General features: G+C 43.8%; 1 protein-coding gene across 1 annotated transcript in view; it reads right to left on the reverse strand.

The window, feature by feature from the left end:
- Window positions 1–26,318, reverse strand: part of LOC148013520 (peroxisome biogenesis protein 12-like) — a 78,426-nt gene that overhangs the window by 35,404 nt on the left and 16,704 nt on the right. The window contains exons 6-7 of the mRNA XM_087667556.1: window positions 3,067–3,176; window positions 2,697–2,771 (exon numbers count right to left, since the gene is read on the reverse strand). Of these exons, the coding sequence (XP_087523682.1) occupies window positions 2,697–2,771; window positions 3,067–3,176 (185 nt within the window). The remainder of the gene's footprint in view (window positions 1–2,696; window positions 2,772–3,066; window positions 3,177–26,318) is intronic.

Genomic DNA, 26,318 nt, shown 5'->3' on the forward strand with positions numbered 1-26,318 from the left:
AACCTTGGGAAAACTAAAGTTATGGTATTTAACACTTCAGCTGCTTGGGTGACAAGAGCTAAGCACCAGTTTACTTTTAATGGAGAGCCAGTGGAGATGGTTAGGCAATATGTCTATTTGGGGGTCACATTGAAGGGACCACAGTTCTCTTGGAGAGAGACATCAGAGGCTCGTTTGGCAAAAGCATATGCAGCCTTAGGTGCATTGGAGAGGCAATGTGCTCACATACAATTTCATGAGCTGCACACCAAATTGTGGCTTTTTGACACCCTAGTTACACCCACACTCCTATATGGGGCAACTATTTGGGGTCCGAGTCTCTTTCACACGAGACAGCCTTTGGGAGACCAGGATGGACTAAAGAAGGAATACTATGACGAGTGGGAGCATATGGAAAGACCACTGGTCATGATGATCTCACGTATGATACGAGCGAAGAGCTCAACCCCACATGAGATTATCAGAGCTGAGTTGGGAGCATCACCCATGGTGGCTGAGGCCTTGGTCCAAGCAGTGACTTTCATACATCGACTATGGGAGCTCCCCCAAGATAGATACCCACGGCTAGCCCTGGCCTCTTCTAGACAACTAGCAGCAGATGGTGACAGACATTGTTGGTATGCTCAGATGAGTACATGGATGAGTCTACATGGGCTGCAGATTGACAAACTACCCCCCTTTGACTATAGCCTGGATTGCCCTACACTTGACCTAAGCCGATCAGAGCTAGACCATGTGATCAAAGCAGACATACTGAAGTTAGATACGGAGAAGACCTGGATCCGACCCCCCTCCCTCCATGGCACGAGGATGGCACATTACCAGACCCACTTCCTTCAGGTATCTGAGGATGGTTTCATCACCCGACCCAATTACATGGACACACAGCTGCCTCATGGACTACACACAGTTATTGGTCAAATCCGCACCTCATCCCACCACCTGAGGATTGAGACAGGCAAATGGGAGGCTGTACAGACAGAGGAACGCATATGCCTACTATGCGACAGAGAGCCAGAGACAAAGGAACACTACATTTGCCGATGCATTGTATATTATGATATACGAGGTAGATATCACTGTCTGTTTCGAGAGGGTTTCGGACCCCTGAGACGGATCATGCAGTTTGAGGATCAGAGATGCTTGGGAGCAGAGCAACAATTCTACGGAGTAGGAGGCCCCCACAGCTCGGCTCACATAGATAGAGAGCAATCACTGACTTTTTCACTGATACACGACAAAGTATGGCAGATACCACTACTACTGCCACACAACCTACAAGAGTACATCATCATTGGACCTCATCTTCTATAGGTGTCCCTTTGGATAGAGCAGTGGCACTTAGCCGGTCTAGGAACCCACGTCCACCCAGACGAAGGCCTAGACATCCACACCACAGACAAATTAAAGCCATCATTGAGCGCCACAGGAGACAGATGCCGAGACGCCTCAACCACGCAGAGATACACCTCCTTAGAGGACAAACATCTCATTGATGGAGAGTTTTTCTTTTTCTACTTTCACTTTTAGATCATTGACATGTTTCCCTTTTATAGGACACTATTTCATTTTTTCAGTCTTGTAAGCATGTTTTTCATCTTTTCTCGTTCCAGATGAGAAACACACCATCATTGTATGTATTGCTTTGGTCTCATAGGCCACATTGGCCTTTTAGAGACATTCATATACTCTCTCTCTCTCTCTCTCTCTCTCTCTCTCTCTCTCTCTCTCTCTCTCTCTTTTCGTGAAGATAATTGAATTAGATAGTGAATAGTTACATCAGACCATCATGTCAACATTCTCTCTATAGCCCTTACTTTCTATTACATGAGACCATCATGTCAGCATACTCTGTCTCTCCCACTCTCTATGTAACTAGTATTTACATGGGGCATACATGCTCTCAAAACAACGAGAAGAACCTATTACATGAACAGTACTAATAGATCACACTGAAGGAACAGCTGGAGTAGAGCGAACAATCGCCAGCCAAGGAGCAGCGATATCCGAAAGAACCAGGTCCGCTGATATCATAGAAGAGATTTGCCATAACACTATTCCACGCACACGGGCCACATGCCCATGGAAGCCCGGTGCTGAATCGAAAATAAAGACATTGCGATTACGCCATATATGCCACAAGGCTGTCCATCTAAGGAAATGAAATAGGCAGGAACAGTCCGAACTCAAAGAGGGCATTGAGGACATATTTCCCATAATCCACGAACAAACTGATAGGCGGTGCTGAGTCACCGAGGCCCACACACGAGAGATGAAATTCCAGATCTGACACGCAACAGGGCAAGAGACAAAGAGGTGAAGCAATGTCTCATCACATGTAGTGCAGAAAATACAACGCCCAGCAGAGATCTTTCGGGCACGGAGCACTTCTCGCGTTGGAACGCCATAAACTATTCACTTTCCCCATGACCCATCTCTCTCTCTCTCTCTCTCTCTCTCTCTCTCTCTCTCTCTCTCTCTCTCTCTCTCAATAGACCCATCCAATTTGCATCCTTGTGGTATTTTTATCGACCCATTCATCACAATGGCATTTTGCATTGTGTGCATACTTTTTGTTTCAAAAAGCTTTGGACATTGGGTTTTTTTGTCCACTCTCTTTGAATATGAGATTTTAATGAAAAGCATCCTTAGTTGCCTATCTTCATAGAAATTTCAATTCTGAACAAAATCCATACCTGCGCTAATCGAGGACCACGAAGATCGTCAAGTTCACACTTCCTTCGATCTGCAATGCGGGAAGAAGCATCCATCTGAAAAATAACAATTACAAAATAAACACAATGGGAAACTAGTGTAGATTTAGATTTCAAATATGCTTGATTCCAGGAATAAAAAGCAATTCCTCAAAAATGCAAAATACAACAATGACAAATTTGCTAGAGCAAGACACAAAACAAACATCAATGGAAACTCTTGTAGACTTGCAGTTGAAATATGCTTGATTCCAGCAATAGTAAATTCTCAAATATGCAAATACAGCATTATGATTTGCTAAGCATGATATACACATACTGAAGCAACATTCATTCTTTTTAAGGTAGATACCAGTTCTTGTCCTGATGCACGGCACACTTGTAAACCTGTAATCTGCAATGCTGGTGTATAGAAGCTTGTGGTGTCCAACAAGTACAGAACTTGGTATGCAAATGACAGACCTGTATAAACAAAAGCCATAAAGAAAAAGAAAAAATATTAAACAATGGCATTTAGAGAAAACATCCCCAAACTTTCCATGTGACAATGTCAAATGAGTTTCTTTGAAATTCCTAGCTAAGAACTGTAAACATGAAACTGTAAGACCAGATTACACGCTATGATTTGGACTATTGAAGACCTGAAAATAACACCAGATCTGAAAATAGCACCGGGTGGAAAAGAGCTTGAAGGAAGTAGTAAATATGAGTTATCATCATAAATCTGGACTTAACATTATTAGCATAGAAACAAGGAGAACACAAAACAGGGACGAGGATAGGACCAGAGACAAGGGGTGACCGAACACAAGGAAACAAGGATTGGGGAGCCCGGGGTGGGACATCAACTGTGACAATAATATAATGGCCATGTCCTCGAAGATAATCCCCTTGTCTGTTTGAACCTACATCTGTACCTATCAAAGCTTGTTGACATGCTCATGCATCAAAGCGGACTTGCTTGGGTTCAAAGTTTGCATCTACACCTCCAAGATACCCTCTTAATGACAATCATCCAGTTATAGAGCTGATCTGACTCTAGCCATATTTCACGAGCATTGTTCAAATGCTCAATATGAGCAATCATAGCTGCTAAACAAGAGAAAAATAAGAACAAGCAAATGTGGGCATTCATCTTGTCCCTTTGGGCTTGTACCTTCGCCAACTCCACTTCCTCCGACTAAGAAAATTTAGAAGGATCATTGGCTGTCAAATTGTCGATGGCCTCAATCACTTGCTCTGCCAAATCATAAGACTCCAAGATGGCAAGCATCATCACCCACCAAATGCAGTAGTTCTCCCCATCTAGCTTTTGATCCTATGATGTCAATTTCAGAAGACATGATCACCTAAATAACCTACACAAGAAAATGGGCAGTCCCCCACTTCGAAAGGCGGCCAGCTGAGGCTTCCTCTACTCATCCTAAACCTGCTTTAACCACCTCCTCCAAAGATGATTAATTCTGAAATCTGCTGCGAATGGCTGGAAAACGCAGCCTTTCCTCCTTCCTAAACAGCAAATCCTGCACAAAAACAGCAAAATCACTTCCTTTCCCACACATCTCTGCTCACTTCAGCCTTATGTTGATGCACAGTCCTCCCACTCACTCTCAAACACTGAAAACGCAGCCTTGGAGCCACGCCGAAACCTACTCTTCAGATCTGCCCATGATTGATCGGCTCTTCAATGCTTCTCAGATACCATGTCAGAGTGCAGCAAATGAGGAAGCATATGACTGGACTGAAAGAAAGAAGTGAACACAGAGAGGAGAGAGAAAGAAAGAGAGGAGAAAGCTGAAGTCTGCAGAGAATGAATGCTGAATATTGACGGCAGATACGTACAAGGGCTGTGTGAATATAACCAGCCAGAGATCTCTCTCAATCTGCACAAAAACTCAAGTAACTATGACCCAGGAGCAGACCAGCTTAAATAGGCAAAGAATAATGTTAAAAGCTGATCAGGTAGACCGGACAAAAATGGCCAACTGCTGCACTAAATAGGCCTGCTGCTGATAAAACAATAAAATTATTAAAAACTGCTGCAAAAAATGCAGCCTGCCACATAGTAAAATTGTCCATCCTACTTGACCTGACCCACCTGCCCAAATCGCTGGCTCAAACCTGGCGACTACCCAAAACTGCTATCTGACCTGCTCTTGTACAATGTGATGCTGCACAAGCTGTCTGAACCTGCCCTGTACATGCGTGTGCCCATCTTGGAGGTCACCAAATCTCTAACAGCTTCATGTGGATGAGTGGCGGGTTTTAAGGACTTGACAGCCACACTACTTACCCATCTTCCATCTCCTTCTCATGGCATCTTTTATACCTTTGACATGGAAGGAATTGACTCCTTTAGTGCTTAACTAGGAGGCTCAACATACAAAGACGCCTCATGGATCGAGGATGATCACCAAGGCTTTCAATGGAGATTCCAATGAGGAGAGCAATAGAAGGTGAAGGGTAAGAAAGAAAAGGAGGGGAAGGGTAAGAAAGGAAAGGAAGGATCTTCTCAAAAGTGCCCTCATTGCAAGAGGAACAATATGGAGGAGCAATGTTAGCAAAATTATCGCCACATGCATCCCTCAAAGGATATGAAATCATCCTATATAGTTGCAAAGGATTCTTCATTTGTGGCACTAGCCACAAAGTTTGTGTTTATGACTCTAATGCAAAGGAGGAGATGGCTTTGGCATCTTTAGAGCCTAAGCCCTAGTTGCTAGATAGTGAAGCCACTAGCCATATGACTCCACACAATGTGCTTACAAGATGTCTAGGACGGAGGGTATCGACAATATTGGTGACAAGTCTATAATGTCAACTCTTAGTATTGAGACCATTCCTCTATTAGCAGACCCATAGGCATCAGATTTCGAGATCCTATATGTTCCACATTTAGGGTTTAATCTTCTTTCTATCTACGATACCACTCAATACACACCAAGATTGTTCAATGTCTTTACAAGCTAAGACATTTGGGGTTTAAAAAGTAGTCCATAAGTGAGCCTCTCTAGGGTAGTTTACAAGATATGGCCACTTGCACTATGATTCTTCATGCGTGGCACTAACCACAAAGTTCTTGTTTATGACTCTGATGCAGAGGAGGATATGGCTTTGGCATCTTTAGGGTCGAAGCCCTAGTTGCTAGATACTAAAGACACTAGCCATATGACTCCACACAATGTGCTTACAAGATGTATAGGATAGAGGAGATCGATCGTATTGGTGACAAGTTTGCAATGTCAATTCTTGGTCTCGAGACCATTTCTCAAATTACACGGTTGCCTTTGTTGAGCTAAAAATTCATTATCCTCTAATTAGCTCTTTTAAACAGCCCAAATCAATAAATTACCAAAAGTTTCATTAAACAGGGAGCAATTCTAGAGAATTTCTCTGTCCCACATGCAAAATCCTAATTTGGGAGAATCCTTCTGCGATTATAAATAGGCAAGCTACCCACCATTCATCCCTACCCTTGTCTTGAAAGTTTCAGCCATCAACCCTCTTCCACTAAATGTCCAAACCCCAATGATTGTTGCTACATGGACTACAGCTATTGCCCAACCTCCCATTGCTGTTGGTGATCAGCTTCCATCATCCACATCACGTGGGTTTTGTGTTTTCAAAACTTTTCTTCATCAGCCTCTACTCCGACTAGTTGTTATTGCACTTCGAATCCATCTCACCGGTTATTGGACACTTTGCCCTTTAGCATCTTATACATTATTTCCTTCATTTACAGCATTGATTCATCCACTTTAAATTTCTCTTTCCTCTCTGTTTATGTTTGTGTTTTTGCATTTTGCATTTTGAGTTTTGTGTTTTGTGTTTAGGGTTTGAGTTTCACACGTCATTGTCCGAGTCTTTGTGTTTCCGTTGTGGCCATACTTTTTGTGCTTCCTCAGTGCAAACCCTAGCATATCTTCACATGGTATCAGAGCCAGTGCTCTTGTAAAGAGTATCCTCCAAATATTGTGGAGGCTTGGTTGCAAGGTACATGAAAGACATGTAACTCATTCATAATATCTCAAATACCTTCTTCTCATGTTTCCACAATATTTTATCACGCTTCTCCATCATTGGAGACCCTAAGAGACATTATGGACTCTGCGAGCAAGAGAACACCCCACATTCACCTTCACCTTCTTTTTCTTCTCATGTTCCCAATTTCACTATCATGACACAAAAGTTTGAAAAGTAATTACACATCATGTATAGTTAAGTTTACACCTCTCCTACCAACTTTGCTACTACATCTAGATCGGTTGGTGAGACCAATCACCTCTCCAATCATGGAAGAGATATGAGACCCATCTTCTTGATCTCAGCCAAGCCCAATGTCAGGTTCGTATAACCCCTTTGAGTCGTATAAATCAAAACCCTCTCCTATTTCTCCTTTTGGTGTACAAGATCTGCATGATTTTCAATATGTAAGCTTCAATAGAGGAAGGGATTTCCATTTTCTATACCGCATGTCCTTATCCCTCCTCCATGGTCTACTCATGCGGCCACCACGCCCATGCTTAGTCATACCATTCACATTTGGAACCACTGTCAATACTTCTCGCATGCATGGTGGGCACTCTAGGATTAATCCCCAAGTGTACTCCACTCCCCCACCCTACCAACTCTATCCCCCCTACCCACATTATCCTTCTTATAGCACTACCACTCCTATTGCTACAACCAAGAATGCCTTCATGGAAAAGACTCGTTTTCAACCGGCCAAATTTCACCACTTGGTCGAACTTCATGCAACAAGTGCTTGAATCTCAAGATCTTTGAGACCTAGTTATTGGTCTAGAGCCTGTGCTCGACCCTCAATTATACAAGGGTTTGCTTCTTAAGTTCCACTCTTAGTTACAGCATTTTCCCCTCACATCTAAGCATTGGAGTTATCTTATTGATCATTATGCAACATGAGATCACACTCAGCATATAAGTCTCAACTTTGAGCTTTAAGAGTTTTCCATTAAGGAAGGGGATGATCTGAAAGTCAAATTGGGCGAATATAGGTGATTAGTCGCTAAGTTTGCCACTATTGACTCACCGGAGTCAAATGACGATCAGGTCCCATTCTTAAACAAGCTACCTAAAAAATACTTCCATTTCATTTAGCACATTATCTCATTGCCCTAATTTTCGACCTTCTATGGGTTCAAGTGTCGATTCTTGCATTACGAAGCGACACAATCAAGTCTACAAGAAGCCCTCCACATACTCTTATTCAAAGCAAGGACTAGTTATCTCTTCTTCAAAAGGAAAAACTGGAGGTAGCAAGAACTCACAAGTTCTAAAGCCAAGTCAAAACAAGGGTGACACCCCTTTCCTCAGTCAACAACAAAGAACTAAAACCCATCTAGCAACAACTTCCTAAGAAAAATAGGTTTTGCACACACTACCAAAGATCGGACCATATGGACAAGGAGTATCATACCAAGGCCCAAGGTCATCCTCCTAAGAAACCTCAACAAACTGCTACAACTTCCTCAACTCCTATTGGATAATCCTATGGGGCCATGTCTCCCATTGTTGTCCCATCTACTCCTACACCAATGGTTGTTGGATATGTGGCACACACACAATCCCAACAATCTATATTTTTCGATACCCCTAAAGGATTAGTTGATTGGTCTACTAGCTCCTCACCATTGCCCTCTTTGCATCCATTCCCAGGTCATCCTCTACACCTCTATCTAGGACCACTTCACCTTGTCAAGCATTTCATTGGCGGCAATCTACTAATAGATATACACAATATTGGCCCCTTCTTCAGTTTTCTGTAGCATTCACTCGTACATACACATTCATTGCACATCTTTCATTTAGATTTACTTTTCTGTTTTGATTTGGTTTGAAGCATCTCATCATTAACCTCAATTTTATAAATTTCGATCTCTTTTATAAGGTTTTGTATTTCAATGTAGAGCTAACATGCAAGTTTGCATGGCATTCTATAAGTTTTGGCACTTGTCTTCGACATCGACCTTCCCTCCTATCGTACATTCTCCTTTGCATTGCATAATTTCATCATCTTTGTAAAGGGCGCTTGGGCAAGTGAACAATTTCTCTACGAGGAATACTATCCAACTAGCACCTGCTACATGCACGTTCTCATCTTGTAGCATACTAATATACATCTCATTGTGCAAAGCACACCTGGGCAGATCCTGAACTCTCTCCATCAACCGTTCTTTACCACCACATTGTCAAGAAATGACTCAGCAATCAGGGAGACACTAGGGTTTGCAAAGAGAAATACAAACTATGTACGGCAAACACTGAGAGAATAAAAGAAGAGAAACTTAAATGAATAAATGAAATAATGAAGCGAATTTGATACAAGAGTGCTATAGCACAAAGGATGCAGTGGAACAGGGAGACAGTCGAAGAAGTCTCTTGAGTCTGCCAACGCAAGGATGATGAGACTATCATCGAAGAGGAGCCTTTGAATCCACAATCTAGGGATAAAGACCGGTGCCTACAGTAGAGAGACAGCCAAAGAGGCCTCCAAATTTGCAAACTCAAACCTGATGAGATGTCACCTGTAGCAAGGAGACTATTGTTAGAGAGGAGCCTCTAAATATGCAACCCAAGGAGGAAGACACGTGCCTAGAGTAGGGAGACACATGTAGCAAGGAGACTATCATTAGAGAGGAGCCTCTAAATGTGCAACCTAGGGTTGAAGACGCGTGTCTAGAGTAGGGAGACATCTGAAGAAGCCTCCAAATCTGCAAATGCAGGCTTGATGAGCCGATGCCAACAACAACAAGATGTGACGCCAAGTAGAGGAGAAGGGTCACTTAGTTACAACAATTAATAACTGAGCATAAACTGAAGTGCACACATTACCTTAATAATCTTGGACAATAAACACCTAGTTGGCCCCAAAACAAGCACCCCTTTCAGTATTTCTTTAACTTAGTCGACTTCAGTTCCAAGTTCGACAGAGCAGGGGTTCAAAGCATTGCCTGATGCTCAAGGGGGAGGTAGCACTTCTGCTCAGCCAGTTATGGGCAACTCTCGTATGAAGTGGATCTTGGATATATTCAACATGCATCCAAGGTATTGTGTTGACAATATATTTGCCATGAGGTCACTACTTAGTGTACTAGTCATCGTGAGATGTATGCACATGCATATGAGTTTCACCACCTGAGCACTGAAACTATACTTTTGGATATGTTTATGATTAGTTTGGCATGAGCTTTTGCCTCAGTTTTGAGACAGAAATTTTGATTAGTTTCAGCTCAATTCTTAATCAGTTTGAGAACCGTTTATGGTCACTTTTGGGATCAGTTTTGCATCAGTTTTTGCATTAGTTACTGATCAATTTTAACAATCAATTTGTAATCAGTTTGGGATTACATTTGTAGTAGTTTGTGATTAGTTCTTAGATCAGTAAATGATCGGTTTATAATGAGATTATGCTCAATTTTCAATGGTTTACAACTAATTCCATGGACAACGACATGTTAGTAAATGCCATTGACAGTTTCGGACATAGTCTATGCTCAGAATATGCTTTACTATGGTTTTGAAGTCAGAACGGTTGAGATTTTAGTTATGGATGAATCCAATGGGTTTCTAGGAACAACTCTGGGCTAGTTCTTAGTGTTATTTGATGTTTATGTTGGCTGGAAATTTTTGGGAAGGTTTGGGACATATGGCACGGTTAGACAACAATCGCTATTGTTGTGACTATGATGTCTTATGGAAATTTCAATGCAATATGCTTTTCTTTTGGCACAATGTAGTGCAATCGAGGAGGATTGCAGGGATTTCAAGGGGGAGGTCGGTCACTAGGGCATGAAATTTTAGAATGCTTTGATCTTGCTGATAACATTTGATCAAGTTATTAATTGAATGTTTAAGGTTGTTTAGCACGCATGTGATATCGGCACATGGCAGTTCTTTCATAGTGATAGGACAAGGACCCCTAGGATGTTGTGGGGTGTCAAAGGCAAAAGTTGTGATAAGTTATGCCAGTTGGGCTTTGGATATAAGTTGGTGTCAGTTTTGACCCTAGGATAGGTGCTTGGCTAATAAGTATCAGTGGTGACGCTAAAGACTAGTATTAATTCATTGCCAATCTAAGGGTCACCATAGGTTGGAAACCACTCCAAGTTACAAATGGCCTAGCCAATTTAATAATGGATAGGCACATTTAATTTTATGCAAGGTTAGAAGGGTTGAAATTAATTTTTAGGATTATTTAATTATTAAATTAATTAAATGACTGGATAATGTTGAAAAGTGGGTTTAGAAGGCTACCAAAAAATTCCCATGGATAGTGAGAAAACGTTTTTGGAGATTGGGACTTAGCCATTTAGTTAGTTTACCGCCTATGGGGGAGAGAGAGAGAGAGAGAGAGAGAGAGAGAGGGAGCTGTTGATCCATTTTTTTATCAAAGAACAATAATTTATTGTAGAAGACAGCCATCTAGGGGCCTCAGTATATAGGGGACAGCAGGGGGACACCTTCTAGGGGGTTGGCAACATCTTGCTGATCAAGTGACAGCATTTTGAAGGTGCCTGCAAGTAGTAGGTGGCTGCATTAAATGCAGGTTGGAGCATGCAACAAGTAGTTTTTAGGGTTTTCTCGTGTAGAAAATCAAATTTCTCTCTCATCTTTGCTCTCTCACCTTTTCTAGTAATTTCTCAAAAGACCTCAGCATTTCTCAATCATTCTCAGCAGATCAGCCAAATTTGGTGGACGGCAAGCGACTTTTTGATGTAAGCCTTAAATTTTTGTAGAAATTAGGATTTGACAGCCACCTCGAGACCCATGCCAATAGAAGAAGGCATCGTACACTAAATTCACCATATGAAATTTGTGTAATTATCAGGAAATTCGGAAGTCAGCCCATTCATTGTAAATTGGGGTAGCATTCAACTAGTTGGGGGGTAAAAATCAAGGGGCAATTGGCCCAAATTGCTTGCTGATTGGATGTATGGCAAGGGGCTTTTGCATCAGCAAAGGAGATTGTAGAATCTCAACCTGTATATTGTCCAGCATTCGACCAGTTGGGGGGTGAAAATCAAGGGGCAATTGGCCCAAATTGCTTGCTGATTGGATGTATAGCAAGGGGCTTTTGTATCAACAAAGGAGATTGTAGAATTACAACTTGTACATTGTCCATTAGTGAAGAAGGACATCTAGATAAAGCTGCAACAGTTGAGGATGGTTTGCCAAGGCATCCTCTTCCATCCACTTTGCATCTATTGGTGAAACAATGATGAAGCTTTACCAAGTAGCATATGGAAACTTTACCTCTAACTTTACTTGCCTCAAACCTCCACTAGGTTGTAAGCCATTCTTTGCCTTAAGCATTGCGATGCTTTATACTTTCACATTTTTGCAACTCCAACTTAACTAATATGCAACACTGCATCCAATTGACTAGCCCCTCATGTATACATGACATACTAGGAGCACCAAATGCATTAGGAAACATTCTTGTTTGCATACTTCGGACCATTGCAATGTGACTGTGCATGGGAACTTGCATACTACCAACCATACCAAGATACATTTTCCCATATGTTGCATGCATTACAACTACATTTCTCCTCATGACCAACACTATACAAAGCATTTGCATAACCAGCATTAATACCATGAGTCCCAAACATAGTGGATTGCATATATGTGTTTCCAAACTTGCCACTTTGTGTCCCATCATGCCAACATTGCTCTACATGGGGTTATGTATATTACCATCCATATCCAAATACATTGGGCCTTGCACACCATGCATTGGTTGTTGCATCTGATAAGGAGTTGTATCATACATCCTTGTATGTGGTCCCTGACCCACCATAGCATGGAAACTAGTGTCACCACCAAAGTAACATGGCTCCCCATCATCACATGCATGCCCTGCTGTCCAAACAGCATTGGATTAGCACTTCCAAGTTGCCCTTCCATATGCATCGATTGCTTCACTAGCACCATTTGCTTATGCTCACTACTCATGTTTGGAACATCATGCTGTTTGTAACGTGTCCACTAGAATCCTCTAGAACACGTCTTAGCAGCCCATTGGAAAGGTTGTCTAGAAAACTCCACCGGCACTCCCATGGAATGTTGTGGGTTTTGCAATCTAGGACTTTCCGCGTCTGCCACGTAACGGAAGTGTCCTGGCCGTTCCCACTTAGGATCGACCGGAATTGTTTGGTCATTTACTAACAACGACTAGCATCAGACCTGATCGAACTACTTTACGCAGAAACGCCTGGTCTGAAGCGGATTCATGCTGCACTTGGTTCAAGGAGAATGGGAAACGAGAGGGAAGCAAGGCTCGACCTCTCTGCCAAAAGGCATAGTCCCATTCCGTTCCCCTAAAACAGCGTGAATCGGGTAATCGGTAATTCCAAGTCATCGTTCTCATTACTTGTTTCGGTGATGTTAATCATCCTTCTGTTCGTCGAAGACTTTGAGAAAAGTTCCCGGCTAACCGGGACCACCCATCCGTAGGACGGACCAATGGTCCATCCTCCGCACTTTCCTCGGTTTGTTTTAGTTATGTAATTACCTACCACATTAGTTTGACATATACAAACAGCTTCTTTGAATTAACCCTGTTATGCACCGATTCCTTCACGTAATCTTATCACAGGACATAAAGAAATCAATGCCAAACAACTTCTTTATTATTATTTTATCCTTTTATCTTTGAAATACAAGGAGTTCCCGCCTGTAGGCATATTCATAATCCGCCCGAAGGCTATCCAGTAATCCACCAGGGATCACTAATCCAAGTTTCCGCCCGTAGACTAGTATGCGGGCCTCGAGATCCAATCCCGAGTCACGTTAGCCTCTTGTGCAGGGCCCGGAAGGCGAGGGATTTACGGCCAGAGCCCCCTCTGGCACCCAAGCGTCCTCCTGCTCCAAGTAGAACTCAACGGAGAGACCTCTCGCGGCGGGTTCGGTCCACGTTCCCGGCGCGGCTAACAACCCCCTTGGTTAGGGTCAGGCAGGCAGTCGGGGGTAACTGAAGCTGCCTCTCCCTTCAGGCTTCAACCTGAAGTATTTAGATATATTTTCGTCCTTTAGTTCATTGAGCAAACAATGCAAACAGTACTTTCCAAACTGATACAAGCACAATCAATTTCCAATGGTCGTTTAGCTGGCAAACTGTTAAGGAGTGACTCCTTTTCTCCGAATGCAACCCGCATTCGATCCGGAATCAATTGCAACTTGGCAAGATTCCCATCATTCTTGGGTTAGGGTCATACCCTACCAATACTTTAGGTCTGGTTGTGGTAGATTCCAGCGACCATGTCGCTTTAGTTTATTGTCTGGTCATTTGCTTCAAGGCAAATACCTAACTTTCCTTTTCCTTGGCAATTATTCCCCAAGAAAAGTGAGTAACAGGATGATTACTCATCCTCTTGTAAGTTAAATTCTTTCAATAACTTGCCAACCTCATTTCGAGAGATGACAAAACTCTCTTGTGGACAAATCTCAAGTCTATACGCTGTTGCAACCTTTTTGCACATGTGTTGTATCATTCCACGGGATCATTCCACCCATTGAATGGCGTCCTCCGGCCACCGAATTACCTCTAGCCGAGTAGCTAGGTTTAGGGTATCCTCCAACCCATTCCTAATTATGTTGACCCATGGTCCTAGAAATTTGCAGCTCCGTCGGAGTTTCATCATTAGAACGAATGATCCTTAGGATAAAACCTTAGATCATTTTATGCATGAACATCCAATTGGTTCGACATTTCGTGAACGTGTGTAAGATCTTTGGTTTTGCGGGTTTAGACTTGACAACAAGTGTAAAACTAGGTCGAATTCTTATTGCACTTGGCACTTGGGATACCTATCATATCGACTGAGCCATACCCATATGAATCCCTTGTGTTTTAGGTTACTTAGACAACTCAATATTCTTGTATGGCAACAAGGATGAACCTTCTAAAGGTAATAAACTACATCTAATGGAGAACAATAGTTACAACTACACCAATACGCGTAAACATGCGATTTATTGCTTTTACGCATCACATGGTTTATGATAATTTTATCTTTCCTTGGTGTAGCAAAAATGCATGATAATCTGGATATTAACTTTTCCTAAGACCTATTAATCATGCCTACAACCTTGTAGTCTATACTTTCGAATCTTATGCTTTGACGAACCATGCAACCTTTCCTAAATGTGGCTTCTGATGAATGACGTTTTCGCATGATGACTATGCAATACGCAACATTCTCCTAGCTATAATGTAGTTAACGAAGTTTATACCAAACTAAAGCTAGTGTTAACTCATTCCATTTTACATGCTATTTGCAGGTCCATAAGATCGTTTCCGTACGCTATTATTTCTTCTCGGATAATATCTTATGGTGTTAACCTTGTCTCATGAAATCATTACGAGGAGGATGTTGCCTAACATGCGGCACACGCTTATTCCTACCATGTCTAGGACGAAAGAGAATGCACTTATAAATTCCATTTCTTTGCCCTAAGTTTGGACTCATTACTTTGATAATGTACCAAAGAAACTACATGCAACTAGTCTTCTAAGGTGGATAACTCGTTCAAATTCATGACATATTTCAATCTTGCCTAATGTTTCAAGAGATACTTTACCAAACGTATTTTTTCCCAATTTCCACATGCATTAAAATTAAGCGTAAAGATGCAATCTCCCTTGCGCCTAATCATTTCTTTATGCGAAAATAACTCGAAAGAACCTGGACTTGTGGGCTCGAGGAGATATCCACTTGTATACTCGGAGATGAACCTCCCGCAGTCGCATCTTGTGTCCTTTTTGGGGCCATCGTAGGCGTGGTCTCGGCTTCTGGTTAGCTTTTGCGGCCTACGAATAGACTTGCCTTGGCATGCAACCTCCCGACCTTTGCCTTCTTCCCTTGTACGTAGGAGATCCCTTTACGGGATTTGGATAAATGGTGCTTGCGGAAGAGGGCTTTATGAGTTCTTTTGGCACGGAATTTATTCTTGGATGACTTGCGGCTTTAAAAATCTTTTTGCGAAAGCCTTTTCGATGGGTCTTGTGTGGGTCTTTACGGCTTCACCTTCCCCTCTTCAAAGTCCCGGGGAGGGGTATGAATGCCCTTTGGGAACTGTGGTGGGAAGGGGGCTTAAGGAGGCCCCCCCCCTTAGAAGCTTCTAAAAGAAGCTTCTAAGAAGCTTCAGCTTCTACAGAACACGTGGGGGGGGTCGTGATCAGCGTGGCGGCGGACTGAAGGCCTGGCGACTGGCGGACTGGGCGGCTGCGGTGGACTGGGCGGCAGAGCGACCGGTGGACTGGGCGGCAGCGCGGCGCTCCACGGCGACCTCCTTTTCCTCTCAGCCGGCCTCCTCCCTTCACGTTGGCACCTCCTCCAGCTCCTCTAGCTCTCCCTCTCTCTGCACGGCCCGTCCTTCTCCCAGCTCCTCTAGCTCTCCCTCTCTCTGCACGGCCCGTCCTTCTCCCAGCTCCTCTAGCACACCCCCTTGCTAGGGGGTGTTTATATAGGTATGGGGGGTGGGGAAGAGGGCCTCCACACACGTGGAGGACTCCCCCTCATGCAGACCTGACATCACTTCCCCTTGGCCATTCCCCCCCCCCACTCCCTCTCCTCCAGCCATGCATCGGCTGGGGGAAGGGATAATAATAAAAAAATTTGCCTTGAATTTATCCATTTGCCCCTTCCCAAGCGGACGTTTCCTTGCGGTCTTCACGGTCCTCAACCTCGGTCTTTAATTCACAATGCGGCGGCCTCGTGAATGGTATGGATTAAGTTACTAGTAATTTACGAAGTAGGGAATACCTTTGCACAGGGTTTACACGGCGTGCGGAAAGTTAATATTTACGGTACGGGGTACGCGGAAATATTACACTGTTGTATTGGCTCTTCCTTCTGTGCATCTTGCTGTCCCCAAGCTCTTGAAGATGATTTCCTCTTGTTGCCTTTGCTGCCCTCCTTTAAGGGGTTCAAAAAGAGTCTAAATAGAGGGTTATTTTCCCATTGCATTAATATTTCAGCTACTGTCCTCACCTAATCTTTACACTCGTCATCAAATTCCTCTTCCTCTTGCTAATCATAGCTTCAAGAGACCTAGAAGGACCCACCTCTTGTCCAATTCCTGTTAGACAATGTCATTTCCTGGACAATCGGCCAATCGGACAGCAAAGCAATACGGCCAGACTGGATGCCACATCAGCACGGCAGACAGGTGCCACATGGCACAGGTACCGTCGGACTGCAATTCCGTGCAGTTGGCCAGTTTTTTTGCAGTCGGCTGTAGACCTGGTGCTAGGAATTCCTATTTTTCAGCTATTTATAGTCGGTTTTGTGGCACACTCCAGTATTCATTATTTCAGATTCTAATCTTGAGATGTGTTGGCTGAGACAGACTGTGCTCGAGCTGACGGAGATCGAGGTCATCAAGTAGGAGACATACGCAGATATTTCCTCTGCCCTCTTGTGTATTTTTGCACTCTTATACAGCATACTACACCACAGATTTTCTGCGTTTACACTATCTCCTTCTCTCTCTCTCTCTTCTCTCTGTGTTCACTCTCTCTCAGTCTTTGTCCTACGCTTCCGTATCGCTGCACTCTGACATAGTATCAGAGCGGTGAAGATAGACTGACTGAAGGTTGAACCTATCTGAAGAAGAGATTTTAGCGTGACACAAGGCTGTGTTTCCAGGATTCGAGGGCGAGCGGGAGGGCTGTGCATCGGATCAAGGCTGAAGCGAGCGTGGGCGTACGGGAAAGGAGTCTAATCGGTGAATTTGTTGCAAGTTATTGCTGTTCGAAAGGGAGGAAGGCTGCGTTTGAGGCCTTCCATTGCAGATTTTACCTTTTCATCGCCTCCGATGGGTGAAGAAGGTTTGGGCAGCGGATGAATCAGCCCTAGAAGGCTGCATTTTCACAGTCAGAGGGGGCTACTTTTGCGTCTATGCAGGTATTGCAGGTTAACATGTCTACAAAGACTGATTTGGAGTTCTAGGTGATCATGGACAGGAAAGTGCCTATTCTACCAGCTCTTCCATCGGATCAAAAGCTTGATGGTGACAATTACCGCATCTGGCGTGTGATGATGTTGGCCATTTTGGAGTCTGATGATTTGGCGGAACTGGTGATGGAGAAGATTGGCAGGCCCTCGGTAAGGGATGAGTCCAAACTCTCTTCCAATGCTCGTGCGGAGTTGACCAAGGCCCAATCTCATTGGGACAAACTGAATGCCAGGATTCGATCTTTTCTGTTTCTGTATTGCACCACAGCCGTGATTGCTCACATCGAGCACTTGACGGTGGCTCGCGAGATATGGTTGGAACTCGACCAGATATACAACCAGATGACCCTGATGAAGAGGGTTTCTTTGGAGGTGCGAATGCGGACTTTGTCCGTGAATAAGTCTTCTTTGCTTCAGGAACACATCAACAAGCTTCGTCAGCTTTAGATGCAGGTTCAAAATGCCGGAAAGCCTATTTCCTCCGAAGACATGGTGATCACTTTACTATCCCAGTTGCCGCCACGATTCAGTACTTTTTATTCCGCTCTTATTGCATCATGGCAGGAGTCGACTCTTCGGTAGGAAAAGTTGGTTTCTATGGTCTTGGACCAGGAGGAACAATTGAAGGGACAGAATGCTTCCAAAACGGAGGCATTGGTTGGTCAAGCCTCTCAGAAGAAGGGGAAGGACCCAAAGACGAAGAAGGAGGACAACAAATCCAATAAGGACAAGGAGAAGGAATCGACTTGCCATATTTGTGGAAAGACCGGTCACTGGAAAAAAAATTGCCCTGACAAAGACAAGAAGGATACCAAGGAGGACACGAAGGATTCTGGAGTGGTGGCTGCACCCTCATTAGCTGCTTTTCTACACTTAGCAATCATTGAGGACTCTACACCAAAGACTTCTGATGTAGCGATGACAACTCCCCAGGCTCGAGAGTGGATTGTGGACAGTGGTGCCTTACAGCACATAACTCCTTCCGTTGGTGTTGCCCATTTGCGACCTTCACATGGGCAGATTCTCATTGGAGACAGCTCTTCTGTGTCTATTGCTACGCGAGGCGAGATGCAGCTTATTCCAGATGGATGTCATGGTATCCACACCTCTAAGGTGTTGCATGTTCCAAGTTTGGGGTATCATTTACTTTCGGTCCATAAGATTTGTGCTCTTGGCCTCTTGGTGGAGTTTGACAATGATACTGTTCGAGTCCTTGATCGTGGATCGATGAAGATTCTCTCTGTAGGGTATGAGGAGAATGGCGTCTACAAATTGAAGTCTTCTTCAGCTCTTACTTCTCTTCTTCTTACTTCTCAGACACAGTCCAAGCTATGGCATGCTCGGTTTGGCCACCTAAACTACGAGTATCTTCGGAAGGCGTCGTGAGGGTCGTTTGTCCGAGGCTTGCCGGACATAGTGGTGAGCCATCAGCCATGTGTCCCTTGCATTCGTGGGAAACTGCATCGGGATGCAATTTCCAACAAAGCTTCTAGGCGGTCTACTTTACCCATGGAGCTTGTATCTACGGATCTTTGTGGCCCAATGAGAACCGAGTCCCTAAAGGGGAGCTTGTACTTCATGTTGATCGTAGATGACTACAGCAAAATGACTTGGGCCTATTTCTTGACTTTAAAGTCGGAGGCTTTCTCTCACTTTAAGAATTGGCTTCTCTTTGAGGAGAACTGTTTTGGCCAGTGACTGAAGACCTTGCGTTCAGACAAGGAAGATGAATTTATGTCTAATGAGTTTGCTCGTTTTTGTGCAAATAGAGGCATTCACCAGGAGTTTGTTGACACCAACACTCCCCAAGAGAATGGCATTTTGGACCGGAAGAACCAAAGTGTAATCGAGATGGCATGCACCATGATGGAGCACCGACAAACACCTCGGTTTCTGTGGGCCGAGACAATGGCTACCGCAGTTCACATCCTTAATCGATCTCCCACTTCGGCCGTAGACAAGATGACACCTTTTGAGGCTTACTTCAGGACTAAGCCTGATGTCTTATATTTCAGAATCTTTGGGTGTGATGCTTATGCGCACATTCCGAAGACACAGCGTGATAAGTTCGAGGCGGCTTCCCGACGACAGGTTTTTGTTGGCTATAGCTCCCAGTCCCAAGGTTATCGTTTGTTTGATCCCGTCAAGCGGGATGTCTACACGAACCAAGATGTGCGGTTCGTGGAAGTTCCGACCACAGAGGGGGGTGAGAAGCATCCCGTCCTTGGAGATCCAAGGGAGAGTTGGACTCCCGAGACAGTTCCTTTGGAGCCAGAGCCTCTTGATGGAGATTCTTCTTCTGATTCAGAATCTTCTCTTCCACCGGCCACCCTCGCGGAGCTTCCGCCGGTGGATATTCCTGAGTCTTCAGCAGATGGAGAGCGACGGGGAGAGGTTCGTCCTCCTCATCGTTGGACCCGTGACACACTCCGAAATTCAGGGATCGAGGGGGTCCCTGAGGAGTGGGAAACGCAAGATGGACCACGGAGGTTACGGAGGAACCAGGCACATTCTTCGGAGCTTGTCTGCTCCAACTATTGTTTGCTGACCCGTGTTATGCACGATCGAGAGCCCACTTCAGTGAAGGAGGATTTGCAGTCTGATCATTGGTGGAAGGCCATGAAAGCCGAGTTGGAGGCTATTTAGAGGAATGGCACTTGGTCTCTTGTGCCTCGTCCCTCTCACAAGAAGGTGATTGGTGTTAAGTGGATCTTCAAGACCAAGTACCTTAGCGATGGTTCTTTGGACAAGCACAAGGCTCGCCTTATTGCTAAAGGTTTTGCTCAGCACCCAGGCATTGATTTCCATGATACTTTTGCTCCCACTGCTCGTATGGCGACTATTCGAGCTGTTCTAGCCTTGGTTGGCTGAAACCAGCCTTCCTTCTTGAAATGGGTGGTGATAACCTAATTTAAGAGTTAACTACAGCAATAAATAAATGCACATAAAATGAAATACACGCTTTACCATAACATTCTTGGACAATAGACGCCCTGTTGGCCCCGAAATTGACGCCCCTTGCGGTATTTCTTTAGCTTTCATTCAATTGGAAGGAGTACAACTTAAGATTCTTCAATCTCCTCTTGCTAACCAATTGCTCTTGCTGTCATAAATGTCCAACAAGCCTTTTGGGTCATTTGCCCCTTGTTTCACCCAAGACTTCTTCTCCAATTTGACCCTTGGCTGGCCAAATGCTGCCCCAAATCGATTCGGGATGGACTGGCTCCTGAAATCCCTTGAGAATCTTCAATTATCAGCTGCTGATTTCAGTCCCTTGAGCCTTCAATCTCTGGCACGGATCCCAAGGTGGCTGCTAAACCCTAATTTCTGCTGTGAATTAGGGTTTACTACAGAAATTACAAATCAGCCCACCAAAAATGGCTGAGATCTCCTCTAAATGGCTGAGAATTACTGAGAATGGCTGAGCATAGGCTGAAGGAGATGAGAGAATGCTGTAGAGAGAGAAAATTTTGAGATTTGTCGCGAAAAACTGATCAAAATCAGTTGCTGCCCTGCTGTACCAGCCCCAAACAAATGCACCAACAACAATAGGAGCATCAGAGACTGTGATCTTCAGGAGAAAGTGCATCAGCAGCAATTGTCAACTTCCCAAAGTCAAGAATATGCAATCTCCATCACCAAAATGGTCTCCAATGGCTGGGAATTGGCCCCAAAAGCTGGCAACAACAATCCAACACCTCTTTCCAACAGCTCCAAAAATTAAAAAACAAGATTTCCCTCTCCCTTCAGCCCTATTTAGCCTGTCCCCCACTTGCATGGGAAAGTTTTGCCAAGTGGCAGCTTACTTAGTCCATTTTCAGCAATTTCCAGCCATTTCATTAATTTTCAGAATTAATAATTCTGAAAATTAATTCGGCCCTTGATCCATGCGCAGAAAATTGACCTTGCCCATCCAAAAATTAATTGGCTAGGCCATTTGCAACCAAAAGTGGTCCCATGCATTAATTGACCCTTGGACAAGCATTAATCCATTAATTAATGCCTAGTCCCTAGTGTCACCACTGACACTTAATGGTCAATTAATGGTCCTAGGGGCAAACTGATACCAAAATTCACCTAGAATCTAACAAGTGTAACTTGTTACAACTTTTGCCTTCGACACCCATCTTTTTTACAAGGTCCTTCGGTCTTCAACTGTGAGAAAGTAGCTTGCACCTCACATGTGCAACATATGTGCATCTTTTAATTGCACATTTGATTAATCCTTTAATCAAATGTCAATTAAACATAAGCAAAGCATCAAATATTCACGTCCTCGTGACATTGGCCATAGAAGATGGCTTGTTTATCAGTTGGATGTGAAGTCGGCCTTTCTTAATGGTGACTTGCAGGAGGAGATCTATGTTGAGCAGCCTCCTAGCTTTGGATCCTCGGATGGAAAAGTTTACAGGTTGAAGAAGGCCTTGTATGGCCTCAAGCAGGCTCCGGCTCCGCGTGCATGGAACGAGAAGATTGACTCGTTTCTTCAATGGAAGTTGGGATATCGGCGCTCCAAGGCCGATCCGCAGCTTTATGTGCAAACTTCCGAGGGTAGTTGTGTGTTGTTTGTGTTATATGTTGATGATTTGATTTTGACGGGGGATCATGCACAAAAGGTCCGAGAGACCAAGACAACTTTACATCAGGCATTCGAGATGACGAATTTGGGGCTTCTTCATTTCTTCTTGGGTCACGAGATTTATCAGTCTCAGAGGGGGATTTTCATCTCTCAGCAGAGGTACATTCAGGAGCTCTTGGTGACTTTTGAGATGGAGACTTGCCGGCCCATTACTACTCCTATGGATCCGAATTGGAAGACCACTTCACACTCACATTGTCCCGTGATGGATGCTTCACGCTACCGTCAGTTGATTGGATCCTTGATTTGGCTTCTCAATACTCGTGTTGATCTTTGTTTTGCTCTGGGTCTTTTGGCAGGGTTCGTGACGGAACCCAAACAGGTGCATTGACAGGCTGCCCTGAGGATTCTTCGGTATTTGAAGGGGACCTCTAACTTAGGGATTTCTTATCCCGCAAGTACAAATGCTTCAGATCTGGTTCTTGCAAGTTGGAGTGACTCGGATTGGGTTGGCGATGTGGACCACCGACGGTCTACTACAGGCTACTGTTTTACATTGGGTACAGGTGTTATCTCTTGGAGTAGCAAGAAGCAGCCCACGGTAGCCCTTTCTTCTACTGAGGCGGAGTATCGGGATGCGTCTTCCACCACATGTGAGATTGTGTGGCTTCGAAGATTGTTGGAGGAGCTTGGCTACCCTCAGCCTCGTCCTACTCTTCTGCGGTGCGACAATGAGAGTTGCATTGCCTTGGTATGGAATCCAGTATTCCATACCCGGATGAAGCACATTGAGATCCAGTATCACTTCATTTGGGAGAAGCTTCTGGATGGGACCATTGATGTGGAGTATTGCAAGACGGAGGATAATCTTGCAGATTTGTTTACGAAGGCGCTTCCCCAGGCTCTTCTTCGGCAGCATTCTAGCTCCCTCAGTCTTTTGATCCGTCTAGGATGTGAGAGGGGGTGTTAGACAGTGTCATTTCCTAGACAGTCGGCCAATCGGACAGCAGAGCAATACGGCCAGAGTCGATGCCACGTCAGCACGGCAGACAAGTGCCACATGGCACATGTACAGTCGGACTGCAGTTTTGTGCAGTCAGCCAGTTTTTCTGCAATTGGCTGCATTAAATGCCGTCGACCTGGTGCTAGGAATTCCTATTTTTTGGCTATTTATAGTCGGTTTTGTGGCACACTCCAGTATTCATTATTTCATATTCTGATCTTGAGATCTGTTGGCTAAGACAGACTGTGCTCGGGCTGACGGAAATCGAGGTCATCAAGTCGGAGACATACGCAGATATTTCCTCTGTCCTTTTGTGTATTTATGCACTCTTATACAGCATACTATACCGCAGATTTTCTACATTTACATTGTCTCCTCTCTCTCTCTCTCTTCTCTCTGTGTTCACTCTCTCTCAGTCTTTGTCCTATGCTTCCGCATCACTGCACTCTAACAATTCCCTCATTCTCAGCTTGTTCCCCATCCTCGGTGCCTTGTCCAAGATCAAGCATTGCATTTTCCCCAACACTTTGCGATTTTTTAAATTGAGAGGCGTCATCCTTCTTGATCCCATCTCACTTGTTGAAGACATTCTTGTCGTAATGCTTAGCTAAATACAATTTCAACACTACAGCAAAGCTTCTAACCTTCAATCATGTGCCTCGGGCCCACTAAGTCAAGGGAATTGATGGTATCTATCCTAAGGACATGTATTTTTGAAACCTCGCTTAACATGTGGATTAATTTTTAATCACATGCTTAAGTAAATGTTGCACATGTGAGGTGTAACTGGGATCAAAGTGAATTTACAAGCCTGAGACCCGAGGAAATCGCAAGATGTCAAAGGCAAAAGTTGCTATTAGTTATGCCGCATAGGTACTTTGTGGTATCTAGCGCCAGTTGTTGGCCTAGATCATTCATTTGGCCATAAGTGTCAATTGGTGACACTAGAGAAGTGGCGTTTAATGGTATCTAACACCAATTTAATGGTCAAAGATAGCACAGAGACACTCAAGAATGGAAGTTGCCTAGCCAATTTAATTATTGGACGTGGCTGAGAAATTTCAAATTTCTCTACTGTAAACCTTAATCTGTAGCAAAAATTAGGGTTTAGCAACAGCCTCGAGAAGCGTGCCAAAAATTGGAAGCTCCAAGACCTAGATTTAACAGGGCTAAAACTGATTTTAGCCTATTCAAGTGGAGGGACCTGAAATAATTGAATTTGGGGCATTTTCCATCTCCATCAAAGCGGGTAAAGGCCAATTGATTACCCAAATCAAGAGGCAAATCAGATTGAAGACTTGCTTGTCATTTTGAACAACAAGGAGAGTTGGAATGCCGAAAGGGATTGGGAAAATCCCATTGTACATCAACTTCTTCTTCAATTAAGTTAAATAAATACCGAAAGGGACACCATTTTTTAAGCCAACAAGGTGTCCAATGTCCAAGATTATATGGTAAAGTGTACTTTTCAGTTTTGTGAATTTACTAATTGATGTAAATAGTGCTTAATCAAGTTATCTACCACCCTATCCGAGGAGGAAGGCTGATTTCATGGTTCCATTGCGGAGATACCACTCAATCCCTTGTTTTGGTGGGCCTGATGTAGCTGATTGCAAGCCAAAGCTTTGTACTAGTGCTGATTTTTAATCTCAGCTGAGAAATTACAGCAATATGTCTTCATACAATGAGATGGTATGCTGATTTTTAATCTCAGCTGAGAAATTACAGCAATATGTCTTTTCATACAATGAGATGGACTCAAGCAATGATGATGCCTCTTAGTATGAACGTTCACATGAAAATGAAGGAAATGCAATGCTTGGACAAGGCTTAGACCATGGACAGCAAGCTGAAAATGTTACTGTTGGGAAAGATGCGCGGCCTTCAAGGCATAAGGAGGCTGATGACCAACAAAGTGAAGAGGAATTTGATGACCAGTTCAAGAATCGGATGAGGACAGCAGCAAATCTCTTTGCTGAATTGGCAAAGGATCCTCAATTTACCCGATTTTTGAATGCTCCAAAGAAGGACAGCAAAGGCAAGAAGAAGAAGACGTCCTCTACACCTTCGGGACAGCAAGATGCACCGAAGAGAATGCCAAACCCTTCATTTGAAGCTCCCAAAGATGCTAATGAAATAAAACAGTTGGTACCTACGGGCAAGGAATGCAAATGCAAGGCCATCACGGAAGTGCCAATCCAATTTTGGACAGCCAGGCATGCATGCTACGATGGGGCAACCATGATATTTTGATGGAAGTACGATTTTTCATGCTATGGTTGGACAAGGACCACATACGGGAATGTATGGCACAAATCCCTATGGTATGCAGTAACCAATACATGGTGTGCAAGGCCCAATGTATTCAGATTTGATTGGAAATATGCAAAACCCTATGTATGGCAGCATTGGCTTGATGTCTGGAGTACAAAGTAGCATGTTTGGTACTGCATCTACACCTCCGAATGCTTATGGGGCTCAAGGAATGAATGTTGGTCATGCAATTGCTCTAGTTTGGCGTTGGTTTTGATGTAAATTCAGCAAATACACCTTTTTTGCAGCAGCCAGTGTATGACAACTTGGAATAAGCTGGATGGTAAAAAGAATGTTGTGGCTCATGCATTGTTACGTAAGCCACAAATTTCAGCCGTCATCGTGCTTTATCACACTAAGTTGGATGCCATGAAAGAGCAATATGTTGCTAATTCGGACTTTGCTAATGTTTATGATCAGCTTTGCAATGGCCAAAGGCATGGACACTTTGTGCTAAGAGATGGATTTCTAATGATGCATGGACAACTATGTGTCACAAAGCAATTAAGGCCTCGAGTTATCACTAAAAGTCATGCTCCTCCGTATACAAGACACAAAGGTATTGATGCCACGGTCAAGAAATGGAGCATTTCTTTTATTGGCCAGCTTTGAGGCATAATGTAGAACAGTTTGTTAAGACATGCATCGTATGCCGGAAGCTAAAGCATGATAGGCAAAAGATGCCGGGTTTGTTGCAGCCCTTGCCTATTCCAGATAGGCCTTGG

This window comes from Lygodium microphyllum, chromosome 26, assembly GCF_053477565.2.
Source record: "Lygodium microphyllum isolate KBCC chromosome 26, Lygodium_microphyllum_v1.1.10, whole genome shotgun sequence".
Classification (NCBI taxonomy): Eukaryota; Viridiplantae; Streptophyta; class Polypodiopsida; order Schizaeales; family Lygodiaceae; genus Lygodium; species Lygodium microphyllum.